Here is a 15,481-nt window from a genome sequence, read left to right as displayed (position 1 = left end):
GATCATACCATCCATTCTCATGTAAATCTGACAAGTTCTATTGCTTTAGCAGCTCTGTAAAGAGTGCTTGGGCTTTCGAGGCAAGAGACCAAGGTTTTTGGCCACAATCTGCTACTGATTAGATAGATACCTGACCCAGAGCAATTCACTTCACCTTATTTTAGATGACAGTTTTCTTATCTGTGAAATGAAGGGATTGGACTAGATTACTAACACTTCCTTCCAAAAATGTACTAGAGCAGCGGTTCTCAACCTGTGGGTCGAGCGAGACCCCTTTGGGGGTCGAATGACCCTTTCACAGGGGTCGCCTAAGACCATCGGAAAACACATAGATAATTACATATTGTGTTGTGATTAATCTATGCTTTAATTATGTTCAACTTGTAACAATGAAAATGCATCCTGCATATCAGATATTTATATTACGATTCATAACAGTAGCAAAATTACAGTTATGAAGTAGCATCGAAAATAATTTTATGGTTGGGGGTCACCACAACATGAGGAACTGTATTAAAGGGTCGCGGCATTAGGAAGATTGAGAACCACTGTACTAGAGAGAATTGTATAACTGAAAGGCAGGAAGTTGAATAATTGAGGCATTGGAATTTCGGGTGATTTCAAAATTGCTTTAAATTTTAGAAAACAGTTCCTACATGCTTAATGTACTGTATCTCACACTGGTTAAATCAGTAAATGTCACTTCATCTTATTGGTGTTCTTTATTTTTGCTGCTAACAGTTTAATACTCAGGACAGAGTCTGGCAATGATTACCTCTGAAAGGTTGAACTGAGAGTTTTGTGAAGAGGTGGACTAGCCTTGTATATCAGTTGGGATTTTTAACAATGATGCTGATATAAAAAACAGTCCATAAACTTTTTTGAGAATTATTTTTAAAAATTAGGAGGAAAGAGATGCTATCTAATCTTTAGAAAGTAATGAGTGGCCTTTCTGCTATTTCTTCTGTTTAGCTCTTTCTGCAGTGTTTGAGTGGCTTAGTGTCACTCCCAAGTGATCTTGTATTTTTCCAAGATCACCTTTTAAAATTTTAATTTTGCGTATGTCTTCATAAAAATGTCTCATCAGAGCCCCAAAATCTGAATAATAATTCAATACGTGATCTGCACAATATCATTTTTTTTTCTGATAACAGAATTGGTCAGTAGCTACCATTGAAATGGTCTGAGAGTGAGAGAAGAAACTTGACATTTTAATCTGAACGAGTTTGGCAAATTCTTTGCAACTCTAAGGTATTTTTCCTTCAGTAACAGTGCAATTGATTCCAGAAGAAAGCAGAATAGTTTCTGAAATTCAGTTTCTACATGTTAGCATCCTCTGGTGAAGATCAAATTTCTTTTGATCTTGTCATGCTTTCAAGTGGACTCAGAGAGGTGTGTTATTTCATAAGCTTATCCTAATTCCCTGTGGTAAGAATTGAAAATTCATAAATGCATTTTGCAGATATTTTAGACTAATCCTTATGAATTTATCCACTTAAAAATCATACTAGGTATTTTAAAAAGACAGGTAACACAAAATGGTGAACTTAGTGTTAGTAGAATCAAATTGTGAATTTTTTATTTGCCCTGTTTATTTTTCAGATTTTATTTTTCAATTACAGTTGACATACAATATTATATTAGTTTCATATTGCACAGTTTATTTTAAAATATGTGGTCATGAAAGTCTTTAGCCATCTGCCGAATAAAAATAATTCTGCAGGCCACAGAGTGTCAAATAAGTTTTTGCAATATAGTAGGGAGTAAATTTCTTAAGAACTTTTTAAAAGTAGAAGATTTAAGTAAGCTAGAATTATTTTATGTAATTTTGACTGGAAGTATTTCCTGAAGTATGTTCATGAAAATTGGTGGATTGAACCAAAGAATAATAGCAATCAAGAGTTTTCAGGGAGAGATTTGATGCAATCAAATAAAATGGACTTTGAGTATTTTTGCAAGTTCAGGACACTAAAAATTGCCCCTAGGAAAGTAATTTTGAAAAAAAGAAATCCAAGAGAACTAGATTTTTTTTTGAGAACTAGATTTTTAAAGACAATTAATTTTATAAGAAAAAGCTATATTCGTATGAATAAAACAATAATAGAATGCCTCTTTTGAACCTAGGAGTGTATCAGTACCTGAGTCAAGTGATAAAAACACAAAAAAGTGAAATCAAACCAAATTAATAGAGTATTAAGGAAAAATTACATCGAGTAGGGTCAGAAAATATAATTCGAGAAAAGAGTTTGAAAAGGAGATACAAGAAGCAAGACAATTCCATTCTTTTAATGATATGGTATCTTCCTAATGTGCACTTCACAATTTTAAAGACTTCCTTTATAGGTGTGCTAGCTGTAAACAATTTTAAAAGACTTTTGAACATTTTAAAGTGATTCAACTCTCACAGTGTTTTGTTTACTTAAGGGAACAAGTAAACCTTGCCTTATATCTATCAGAATTGGGGTCCATTTGAATTGTGAAAAGGAAATTCTTCAAGTTCAAAAGCTTTAACTCACACAGATATTCCATATAAAGCCAAGGGAAAAGCTATTTGTCTCCTCGGGATACAGAGTTGATTGGAAAAGCAGGGCTTCTTATTTTTCATCTCATTCTGTTTCACTGGTTGGTTTACCAACAAAAGAGCAGTCTGTGATGACAACGATGATACAGTGTTCAGTTGGAGAAGAAAGTAAGTTGGTTGAAAAATGCTGTTGAGGTTGATTTTTCAAATTGTCTGGGTTGTTGCAGAACGTATTTCCTCCAACCTTGTAGAGAGCAGATGGAAAAAGAAAAATAGTTTATCTTTCAACAAGAGAAATGCTGGCCCTACTAAATTTAGACTCTTTGGCTTTAACTTGTGACATCTGGGAAAATACTCAAATCCGTTAATCATCTAGTTTGTAACCACCTAGAAGAAGAGCTCTAAGTCCAGGATGGCCCTCTGTATGGGATAACAAAGGGCAAATATTATTAGGCTGATTTCATTTCCTTTGGGTCAAACAGAAGGAGCAACATGTATTGTCTCTAAGACTCCAGCAAGGCTTTTTATTCAGGGCTTGCTAACAAGCTAGGGAGACTTGGACTGAACTGAAACTACTGTCCAAAAAGACTTTTGGGTGTGTGTGCCCCAAATGGGTCAGTGCACTGGCTCTGCACCAAGTCAAAGGGACATAGTAAGTGGTACCTTGCAGTGAGAGGTTCTCTCACTGCTGTGGGAGAGAGCCTGGCTTCTGACCATCTATAATATGGAAGGATTATTTTTGCTCTTTGAAAACATTCACTGCCATTCTCTTTCAATAGCTATCATCCTAAAGAATTTTAATTATTTGATTAATTTCTGATTTACAAACAGCCAATTTACATAGTTTCTTTTTTTTAGATTTTTTTTATTTATTTTATTTTTTTATTTTTTTATATTTATTTATTTATTTATTTATTTTTATTGCTTAAAGCATCTAAAGGGGCATTTCTCTAGTGGAAAGTTAGTTTTTAGTGGAGGAAAGGGTTCTTCTATTTAAAAAAAATAAAAAGAAATATAAATAAATTAATCAGGGAAATGGTCTAGCCCAGGGGTCGGCAAACTCATTAGTCAACAGAGCCAAATATCAACAGTACAACGATTGAAATTTCTTTTGAGAACCAAATTTTTTAAACTTAAACTATATAGGTAGGTACATTGTTATTAACTTAATTAGGGTACTCCTAAGGCTTAGGAAGAGCCACACTCAAGGGGCCAAAGAGCCGCAGTTTGCCGACCACGGGTCTAGCCAAAATGGGATAAAGTTCAGGAAGGACAAGTAATGGGATGTTGAGGTTTGGGGGACCAACTAAATGACAATCCCACCTTTCCCTCCTTCATTGAAACCAATGGGGAAATATGTCACAGGAGCCAGCCAGAGTTCTAAATAACAGTTTTATTCCTTTTAAAAGCTAGACTGGAGGATATAGACTAGATATATGTTCTCAAAAGCTTTCAAATAGTTCACATATTGACAGACGTCCCCTATAGGTTTTTGGGAGGGACAGAGCCTACCCCTTAAGCACCATGTCAGAGAGCAGACCAGAAAATTAGAAAAAGCTTCAGCAACAGGCCTAGAGGGAGCATGCCAGTTTCCTGTTGCCAAACCCACCCCTCAGATAAGTACCGTATTTTTCCGCATATAAGACCCCCCCATGTATAAGACACCTCCTCCCCACTTTTCCAACCCAAAATTAAGAAGTTAATATTTTAGCCCTAACTGGTTTGGCTCAGTGGATAGAGCGTCAGCCTGCGGACTGAAGGGTCCCAGGTTCGATTCCGGTCAAAGGCATGTTACATTGGTTTCGGGCACATCCCCAGTAAGGGGTGTGCAGGAGGCAGCTGATAGATGTTTCTCTCTCATCGATGTTTCTAACTCTCTATCCCTCTCCCTTCCTCTCTGTAAAAAATCAATAAAATATATTTTTTTAAAAAAGAAATCAATATTTTAAACATTTTGCTGGTTTTTCTCTTAAGGCCTTCTTTTTTGGCATCTTAAGGAGTTGTACTTCCTGTTTTCTCCACTGTCTAATTATACACTCAGTGGAGGAAGGTCCAGATTGCCTCTCTGCAGCTCTATTTCCATGCTCTTTTGCATAGCTGATTACATTCAGTTTGAATTTTGCAGAGTTAGACAATTGCTTACCGGTATTTATCTTTTTGTTTTTTGACATCTTTATGGGCTCAGAACACTCTGGTCCATGTTGCATTGTGCACTCTCCACCTCCACCTCCAATCACAGCATCAGCTGACGTCCATAGCAATAAGGCTCCTGATTGGAGGAAGCCTGTTTGACAAGGTAATGGGGCAGCTCCACACCCATGCAGCTCCCTCCTCCCCTGACTTCCTTGTATAAGACACCCCTCGATTTTCAGTCTAACGATTTTAGAAAAAAATAGCGTCTTATACACGGAAAAATACATAGATGGAAATAAGGGTGAAGAGGGTCAGAAACAGCCCCAGTAAGGAGTTAATCACTTACTTGCTTTGATAGTTAGTTACAGCCAGGAATAGACTAGGGTTTTCTAAGTCCTGATCCACTGTTCCCATACCCAATTGGTCTGCATTTAGGCATCAGGAAAAGTAGGCTTATATGAAACAAATTTGGAAATTCTGTTAAAGTTACAAACGTTTAAGCTAATATAAGGAGACATGTCTATGACATGAATATGTGGGATACATAGTAGAATCTCTAGTACAGGGGTTTAAATTGGTGGGCTCTCAGATTACCTGGGTTCAAATCCTGGCTGTATCATTTACTAGTTGTTTTACTTGGACAAGTTGCTTATCCTTTCTGAGCCTCAGTGTGCTCATCTATAAAATGGAAATAGTAATAGCACCTACTTGGTTGGGGGTGGTTATAAGGCTCAGATGAGAAGGATACATATAAAATGCCAATGTGTAGCATAAATGAATTCCTGACACATAGGCACTGATAAATATTAGCTATGGTTATTATTTTTCATCACCACCATCATCATCATTATTATTTTACTTCTGGGAGACTTTTAAAACTTGAATACAATAAACTCCTCTTACTTTAGGATTTCACCCATCCCAGGCTACTCCTTTGTCCTAAACCTCCATTCTTTAGGTTTTCCAGGCTAGAAGTTTTGTAATCATCTTTTAGTCCCTCTCCTTTAGGCTCATTGTCTGTCACCGAGTCTTATCTTGTTTGTTTAAAATGTTTCTCAGTTAGCCTCTTCCTCTTCATTCCCATTCTAATTCAGGCCCTGATTCCCTCTGGCCTGGATTGCTGCTATTTAAGCCTCCTAGCCTCTTTTTCCTGATATAGCTTCTCCTTCTCCAGTTTATCTTATATGTCCCTGCCAGCCTGACCTTCCTGAGATGCTGCTTTGATCCTGTTTCCCCCAGCCTTGGAATCTGTAATGAGTCTATTGTCTGTCAAAGGTTTCCTAACTGACCCTCAAGTCCCTCTAGAACAGTGGTTCTCAACCTTCCTAATGCCGCGACCCTTTAATACAGTTCCTCACGTTGTGGTGACCCCCAACCATAAAATTATTTTCGTTGCTACTTCATAACTGTAATTTTGCTACTGTTATGAATTGTAATGTAAATATCTGATATGCAGGATGTATTTTCATTGTTACAAATTGAACATAATTAAAGCATAGTGATTAATCACAAAAACAATATGTAATTATATATGTGTTTTCTGATGGTCTTAGGCAACCCCTGTGAAAGGGTCATTTGACCCCCAAAGGGGTCGAGACCCAAAGGTTGAGAACCACTGTTCTAGAACATCTCTGGCCAATGGATATATGATACTAGCCATACACAAAATTGAAAATTTTCTAGTAACACATTAAAAAGTAAAAAGAAACAGGTAAAACTTATAGTAATATATTTTATTTAACTGAAAATATTTAAAGCATTGTCATTTCAATGTGTAATCAATATAAAAATAAAATATATTTTCATTCTCTTTTGTTCCAAGCCCTCAAAATCCCATGTGTATTTTACACTTATATCATATCTCAATTCAGACTATTCATGTTTCAAGTGCTCAGTAGCCATATGTAGCCACTGTTACCTCCATAAACAAGACATACCTAAATCTTACTTCTTCCTGGTTAAAACAAAATAGGGATGATAATACCATGCCTCTTTTATTGGTTTGTGCCAAGCAAATTTGAAGTGTGGAAGTGCTTTGTAAGTTGCAAAGCTCCATGAGAATGTAGGGAGGTTACTATTAGGAGTAAAGGTTTTACTGACATGAGAATAGGATATCTTTGGAGTAAATTAAAAAAAATACTGTATTAAGAAGATAAATGGGCTATCCTCAATTCATTTGTGGGAAAAAAAACAACTTTAAGCAATGAAATAAAAATATAAACATATACTTCCTCCCATTAGCTCTTCATAATGATCTTTTTGAAGACTTTCATATTTTTTATTTCATTAATTCTTTAATCCTCACCCGAAGATATTTTTCCATTGACTTTTAGAGAGAGTGGAAGAGAGAGGGACAGATAGAAAAAGAAGCATCAGTTGGTTGCCTCCTGCATGAGCCCCAACCCGGGTTGGGAAGAGCCTGCAACCAAGGTACGTGCCCTTGACCTGAATTGAACCCAGGACCCTTCGGTCTGCAGGCCAATGCTCTATCCACTGAGCAAAACTGGCTAGGGCCATAATGATTTATTTGAAACAAATTTGTCACATTAATAAGGTTCTCTAAATATTTAAATTAATCTTTGGCCTTCCCCCTACCCCCCAACTTCAGTATTCTGAGGAATGAATTTAGGGCCACTTAGTTCCTCTCTCTCTCTCTCTCTCTCTCCCTCTCTCTCTCTCTCTCTCTTTTTGGTGGTTGTTGTTGGCCAAAACATTTTTTCTTTAATTTTTGCTCCCTTGTAGCTATGAACATTTTTAAAAGCCAAATGTTAATGTCATGTTTAATCTATTATTATTTCAAACCTACCAGAACGACAAGATAGCACCCATTCATTGGCTAAATCACAAAACCCATGGTACTATCCATGGCAAAAACCTAACAATTCAGAGAGCTCATTTTTTTTTTAAATGAAGCAGAGGGAATATTTTTCAATTTATTTTATAAGGGCAGCATTATTCAGATATTAGTTCTTCTCTTGAAGGAGCCAGACTGCTACCAAAAAGTTTATTGCTTTGGGTAATAAAGTGTAGCCCATATGCCTTGTAGTACTGAGGTAGGAGAATCTTTCAGATTTCATTCAAATTCATCCACTTCATTGCAAAGAATTGTAATTGACCTAAAAACAGAACACCAATGATTTAAGGGGAGAAGTGATTTGTAAAATGTTTTCAATCCATTTTATAAGGGCAATTTTCAAGAGCAATTATTTTGACAGGTTGATTAGTAAGACTACACAATCAGAGAACACATTATTTTAAACTAGAGGCCGGTGCATGAATTCATGCACCATTGGGGTCCCTCAGCCTGGTCTGCAGGATCGGGCTGAAACAGGCTCTCTGACATCCCCCAAGGGGTCTTGGATTGTGAGAGGGTGCAGGCCAGGCTAAGGGACCCCACTGGGCCAGTGAGAGATGTGGGAGGTTGGCCAGCCAGGGAGGGACCGTCTGGCCCCTGGTGGTCAGTACACATCATAGTTATAGTGAGCAGTTGAGCAGCCTTAGCATATTACGCTTTGATTGGTTGAACAGATGACTGGTCAACTGGACTCTTAGCATATTAGGCTTTTATTATATAGGATAGGATAGTGATGAGTTATAGGGTGCTTGCTTAAGTGGTATGCAAATCTTATCCCAGCCCTTTACCAAATCAAGTATGTCACTAATTTTTCTGTAGTTGTGACTTAACTTATCTGTGGCTTATAGGAATTCAACACTTGTTATAGATATAACTCTTAAGTTTACAGTGTGGGAAGTAAAGCCAACTTTATAAAGTGGCTTCTGGGTGAAGGACCCCACCATTTACAGGTTTGCTTAAGCTAGAAACCTCAACCTAATGTATGACCCTTTTTTCCTCACCCATCCCTCTAATTAGATACTAAATCCTTGACTCCACCTCTGAAATATTTCTTTTATCTGCAACCTCCTCTCTATCCTCACTGCCCTCACTCAGGTTTTCATCGCTTTTCTAATAAGCTATTGCAACAATCTTCAAACCAGTTTCCCTGCCTCAAGCTTCAGCCTCCCTTCCACCCCACAATTTATTCTCTAACTCCCAGCAGAATGAACTTGCTAAAATTAGGGATCATGCCACTCCCCTAATTAAAAACCTCAAGTTATTCCCAGGGCTGAAAGACAAGATCCAAACTACTGAGCACAATGTACAAAGCACTTATAGTCACAGCCTGACTTATCAGCCTTGCCTTCTGCCATGTACCCAGAAAAATAAAAATCAAATTACTTGTGATTCCCCAGCAGTCCTTATCCTCTTATGAACTCTCTGTTCTCTTCCCTTGGCCTGCCTCCTCCACTCCTCACTTCATTGTGGAGAGTCCCATGACCTTCATGCCATTATGCTTCCTCAAATACCCCATGTTCTGTGAGAAGCCTTCCCTAACTCTCTGATCTTTCAGACTCCATAACTGCATTCCTTATTACTTTGTGGCATGAACTTCTAAAGGCTAATTACTCTCTATATCCCTAGCACATAACATTCTTCCCAACATATCATAGTTGGTCCATAAACATTTGTTGAATAAATAAAGGAAAGAATTGATGCAATCCCTTCCAACTCTACACCTTTCTCTTCTACCCCAAAGAGGAAAGCTAATTTTTGAATTCGGTGTGATTTGCAAACATCTGCTGATATTTCTAGGTATTTGATGAGGACAATTAAAATCATGATCCTTCCTTTTAGCTCAAGTTTAGGTGGTCTAGTGCAATAAGATTTTCCTTGGGCCATAGGTAATTATTCTCAAGCCCTACTTTCCCTTAGTACTAAAAGCCATATATACAGTCTGGCCAAAAGAACATATGGGAAGGTTTTACCTTTAGATACGTTTACCTACAGAATGTGTTAGGAATATTTTAAAAACTAAGTACATTTTTAATTACACAGAATCCCAGACTAATGGACTGAGATGGATCTTAATTAGGACCACTTTTACCCTGTATGGTTATGCAGGTTGTGCACTGTTCAACCTTAGGGGGCACCATTTTCATTGACCATTACAGGGTAAATGACTCTCCTCCAGGGTTCTCATGCACAGTCTTACATAGTGTGCCTGCTTATCTCATCCTCATCATTTTAAGGTAATGAAATTTAGGTTCTAAGAACCAATAGGTTTGCTCAAGGTAGTGCAGATACTTCATAAGAAGGTGCAGTCAGTAATCTGTTCCCTTTCTACCTCTCAGTCATTCTGATCCAAATTGCTTCAGGAAACTACAACTTAAGATAGTATGTGCTATAGTTGTATGGATATGGGCAGTATGCTTTTAACCAAACATGAAATTTAAATAATTTCATTTATCTCTGTATTACCTGTTCTTTTTAAAATATATATTTTTATTGATTTTAGAGAGAGGAAGGGAGAGGGAGAGAGAGAGATTGAAACATCAATGATGAGAGAGAATAATTGATCAACTACCTCCTGCATGCCCCACACTGGGGATTGAGTCTGCAACCTGACCGGTAATCGAACCGTGTCCTCCTGGTTCATAGTTCAACACTCAACCACTGAGCCATGCCGGCCTAGCTGTATTATCTGTTCTTGCTTTTCATCTCCAACTGTATTGGCCTTGTCACATGACTTCAGTATTTTTTAATATCACTGCTGCTCTTGGCTACCAAGACTCAGGTGGCTGTTTTGTCTCACCAAGCTACCAAACTGTGCTGTTTTTTTCTCTCCCTTGCTGCCCTACTCCTGTGACCTATATTAGCTGCCTTCTTCTTTTGGCTTCTCTTCTTGGCATTTTGTGTTGCTCTGTTTTTATTGCTGACCCATCAACCATTTACTCATAGCATGTTGGCTATTGACCTTGGGTCTTTGGTTCTTTTCTGCTGTGGTGTGCCTAGGGGATGCTGCTTCTTTGCCAAAACATTTTTCTTTTCTTTCTCCCATTATTCTTGATTTGGGGCTTTCTGAATACTTGAAGATGCCAGAAGAGTTGTATCCAAATAATTGTGGCTCTATTCCTATAACAATCTCCTACCCCCACTGCCTTTACTCTTGCTTGGGAGGAAGAATCTTGGTTAGAAAAGTTCATGTAGATCACACACCCATAGCTGATTTTCTCTTTTAAGGACAATGCATTTAAAAATTACTCCTTATTATTACTTCTTATTCCATGCTCATCATTAATGTCAAACTAAGGTAAATACTGAGGTATTTTGGTGGGTTTGTTTGAGCCGGGATAGAAAACTGGTTTCTTGAGCCGAAGCCCTCCAGCTACAATGGACAATGTACTGTTTTCATCTTTGTTCTTGATCATTAAAGCTGGGAAATTTTTCTGAAACTGATTACTTGCCTTAGTTCCACTTTTTCAGTCCAGATAGAGAATAGAATCAGATTAAGGAACTATTAATTTGTTAAAGGTTTTATGCTTGCTACTTAGTGGTTGTTTGCACTTTATATATTATTCACTGTATAATTGGGAATTTGTAAATGTTTGGTTTTCAGGCTGGTTGGAAGGAAAATCACGCAACATTCATGAATGAACTAAAAAATCTTCAGGCTTCTGGACTGACGACTCTTGGTCAGGCTCTAAGATCCTCATTTGATTTGTTAAATCTCAATAGATTGATATCTGGAATAGACAATTATGGACAGGTAAAAATATTTTTGAGTGAGTACAGCTAATTTAATTTGGTGACTTGGGGTAAGAATTTAAGAGTGGGTATGGTTACCAAATTTTCTGCTGTTTTTCATAACTTCCAAAAAGAGATCCATATATCTTTTAATTACATTTTTTAAAAAATTCTCTTTTGGGGAGGTCTGGTGTATGACTGGATCATAATATAGTTAAAATTGCCTACCTGTCAGGTCATTAGATATCTGAGAATGGCATGAATAAATTGCTGAGAAATAAATGCTGGAGCAAGACAACTGAAGAGAGGTTTTCAATCTCCTTAACTCCCTCATCCCTCCCAATTCAATGAAAAAGCTCTAGAATGAGAGGAAGGCATAATAGCATTTACTGCTGCTATCATTGTACTTTCCTACTTGAAAACTCTGCTCACAATAACCAGTCACTCTCCAGGTTGCAGAGTGTAAGTCACTAATGTTCCTCTAGCTGTGCCAGAATTTGGACTCAGGCAGATGGTGTGGATGATGTTGCCATTATAATCTCTTTAATAGCTTTCTTTTATGATTACTTGGAAAGCAGAGGGAGAGGAGTATTTGGATGTGATAGTTTGGGAGTTCCTTAATTATAAGAATTTCTCAGTTTATTCTGAATGCTACCTCTTCAGGGATTGTTATTTTCATCCCCACCCACTCAGTCCCTAATCTTTTCCTTTTTATTTATCCAGGCAAATTTTATCACAGTCTTGGGAGATCACTGGCAAGGCAAATGTAAAAGTTTAAATACAATTTTATTACTTCACATGGCTCTAATACTTTTTAAATGTATTTTAGGGGAGAAATCCATTTTTTTTAGAACCATCTATTTTAATTACCATCACAGATGGAAATAAGTTAACAAGTACGGCTGGTATTCAAGAAGAGGTGAGATTTCATTTTTTTAAATTTTCGCTTAAATGGCAGAGAACGTGCAGCTATTTCTGTGGGAGGCATACATTTCTAGTTAAGAATAAGTTTAGTGAACTTATTATCTTGGTAATCCTTGAAAGATTGCTTTATTTTATTGAGTACATGAAAGAAAAGTGGACCCCCTAATTCTTTAACTCTTCATGTACGGGTTGTTATGATGAAACCTTTCAAATTTTGCCTTCTCAGCTTCATCTTCCTTTGAATTCTCCACTGCCTGGGAGTGAACTAACAAAAGAACCTTTTCGTTGGGATCAGAGGTTATTTGCCCTGGTGTTACGTTTGCCTGGATTGGCTTCTACTGAGCCAGAGCAACTAGGGAGTGTACCAACTGATGAATCTGCTATCACACAGATGTGTGAAGTCACCGGAGGTACTGGCAATATTTACTATTTCTAAAGGAAGAATTCAGGGCGGCAGAGTATAGTTTTTCTTAAATACCATATCTGGTCTTTACTTGTTTTCCTTCAGAATATTTTTAACTCTGCTGCTTAAGCTCATTAATAGTGTGATGTTTGCTGCCAATGTAGTTATGATTATTTCAAGTTATATTTTAGAATGTCAAATGCTTCTATTGTGAAATAGTATTTTATTTGATCAAACTTGTACTCTTTGTTTTTCCTTCTGATATAGGTCGTTCCTACTGTGTTAGAACACAAAGAATGTTGAATCAGTGTTTAGAATCTCTAGTTCAAAAAGTTCAGAGTGGTGTAGTTATTAACTTTGAAAAAACAGGACCAGATCCACTTCTTATTGGAGAAGGTACAGTAGATAACTTTGCTTTTACCCTATAGTGTTATTGAGGCAAACCATCTATGATTGGAAAAACAGTAATCATAATAGGCAGTCTTCACTCTACACGCGCATTCAAACGGTTACAAACATCCATCCAAAAAACTACCATTTATTCATTGCCTATATATACATGTCAGGTGGCCAAATTCTAGCAATTTTAATTCAATGTCAAATCTTCCTAAGAAAATTCTTCCATTTCCCTACCGATTTCATATTCCCTGGTCCCCAGTCTTGGGATGACATTGAATTATTTACCTCTTTATTCATGAAATATCTGGAGATTCACTGTAGAGTGCCACTCAACTAGTTTGGTCTTGTGAGTGCCAAATGTACCAAGCTATCTTTATGAAATCTTGTGTTTGTTACCACACATCAGCAAGTGATTGTGAATATTTATGCTAGTCTAATCTAATGAAAGACAAACATGCAAATTGACCATACCTTCGCTATGCCCTAAGCCACGCCCACCAGCCAATCAGAGCAATGATATGCAAATTAACCCAACCAAGATGGCGGCCAGCAGCCACGGAGTTGGAGTAAGCAGGAGGCTTGGTTGCTCCAGTGATGGAGGAAGCCAAGCTTCCCTCCTGCCATGGCCAGCTCTGAGCTCCACTCAAGGCAACAAAGTTTCAATTGTAGAAGATAAATAAACCCCAGATACCTGTTTTCAGCCGGCAGTGGCCACAGAGCTGGAGCGAGCAGGAGGCTTGGCTTGCCCCTGGCGATGGAGGAAGCCAAGCTTCCCGCCCGCCCTGGCCGGCTCTGAGCTCCACTCAAGGCTACAAAGTTTCAATTATAGAAGGTAAATAAATCTCAGAATAAAAAAAAAGAAAAAAAGGAGAGGCTGGGAGCTTCCATCTCCTGGGGGCTTGGCCAGCCTGAAAATGGCCCTCAGCCCCTCACCCAGACTGGCCAGGCACCCCAGTGGGGACCCCCCATCCTAAAGGGGGTGTGACCAGCCTGAAAACACCCATCAGCCCCTCACCCAGGCTGGCCAGGCACCCCAGTGGGGACCCCCACCCTGAAGGGGGTGTGACCAGCCTGCAAACACCCATCAGCCCCTCACCCAGGCTGACCAGGCACCCCAGCGGGACCCCACCCTGATCCAAGACACCCTTCAGGGTAAACCAACCGGCCCCCACCCATGCACCAGGCCTCTGTCCTATATAATAAAAGGGTAATATGCAAACTGACCCTAACAGCAGAACGACTGGGAATGACTGGTCACTATGACACACACTGACCACCAGGGGGCAGATGCTCAATGCAGGAGCTGCCCCCTGGTGGTCAGTGCACTCTCACAAGGGGAGCTCTGCTCAGCCACAAGCCAGGCTGATGGCTGCCAGTACAGCAGTGGTGGTGGGAGCCTCTCCCGCCTCCTCAGCAGCGCTAAGGATGTCCGACTGCAGCTTAGACCTGCTCCCCGCTGGCAAGTGGACATCCCCCGAGGCTCCCGGGCTGCCAGAGGGATGTCTGATTGCCAGCTTAGGCCCAATCCCCCGGGAGCCTGCCTAAGCCAGCAGGTGGTCATCCCCTGAGGGGTCCCAGACTGCAAGAGGGCACAGGCCGGGCTGAGGGACCTCCCCCCCCCCCACCGAGTGCACAAATTTTTGTGCACCGGGCCTCTAGTATTCTATAAGATCCTACACCAGTATTTTTCTGGACACTTTTTAACTGCAGAACATTTTCTCTTCAAATGAGATTTTACTGAAAGTTCAATATCTCAAAATACATAAAAGCAGAGCTATTTTTGTACAGGGGAAGGAACTTCTCCGTCAAATTATACCTGCATTTCAAGGCTTCTCCTCATTGCTGTCTGTTAACACACATACACACTTGTTTGTACCTCATTACCAAAGTGCTTGTCTGATCTGAATCATACATTTTAATTGTTGTGGCCACAATCAGTGGTAACTAGCTGCCTAGAGAAGAAAAGGGCCAAGTGCATAGGGGCAGAAAGACACATTTCTGTCTGAAGTAGTAGATCCTGTGGTTACTGACTTTTTTGCTGTTTAGTTCGGAACCCTTTGAGAAACTGTTGGAAAAATAGAAATCCCTTCTTCCTAGAAAAATGGATAGAGGCCACAAACACACAATTTTGTATTTAATTTCAGGGGTTTCTTGGACTCCAAGTTAAGAACAACTGCCATAGAAGACTGAGGCATTACAGCCTATTTTAAATTAAGTTAATCATAAAGGAAGGACATGATATATTGCTAACAATTTACTGTTCAATCCACAATTTTGTGTTCATTACCTTCACATGAACTGGGAACTTTCATACTGAAAACCTTTGGATTTGGTGTCATATAAATAGCTCAGATTTTCTTTCTAGCTCCATTTCCTCTTTGTCCAGAGTTGTTAACTCTTAAGATTCTGATGAATGCTAAGAACTCTCTCCTCAGAAAAATACACATCACCAGAATTGTGAGTTTAACTTAAGGGGGTGGAGGACCTCTTGTTTCCCTGAAGTCATTACATGTATTCC

General features: G+C 38.8%; 1 protein-coding gene across 7 annotated transcripts in view; it reads left to right on the top strand.

Moving 5' to 3' along the window:
* The window catches only part of LOC102436717 (integrator complex subunit 6-like), a 62,352-nt gene that overhangs the window by 13,618 nt on the left and 33,253 nt on the right, over positions 1-15,481 (top strand). For all 7 annotated transcript variants that reach the window (XR_002830390.1, XR_002830387.1, XR_002830386.1 and 4 more), the window contains exons 3-6: positions 11,110-11,259; positions 12,067-12,156; positions 12,388-12,571; positions 12,832-12,960. Coding sequence is in view for 4 of the 7 variants with exons in the window: in XM_023757720.1 (XP_023613488.1) it covers positions 11,110-11,259; positions 12,067-12,156; positions 12,388-12,571; positions 12,832-12,960 (553 nt within the window). In the remaining 3 variants the exon portion in view is untranslated. The remainder of the gene's footprint in view (positions 1-11,109; positions 11,260-12,066; positions 12,157-12,387; positions 12,572-12,831; positions 12,961-15,481) is intronic.

This window comes from Myotis lucifugus, unplaced genomic scaffold, assembly GCF_000147115.1.
Source record: "Myotis lucifugus unplaced genomic scaffold, Myoluc2.0 scaffold_2, whole genome shotgun sequence".
Classification (NCBI taxonomy): domain Eukaryota; kingdom Metazoa; phylum Chordata; class Mammalia; order Chiroptera; family Vespertilionidae; genus Myotis; species Myotis lucifugus.
The sequence above is the reverse complement of the archived record's forward strand: the minus strand, read 5'-3'. Positions and strand labels throughout refer to the sequence as shown.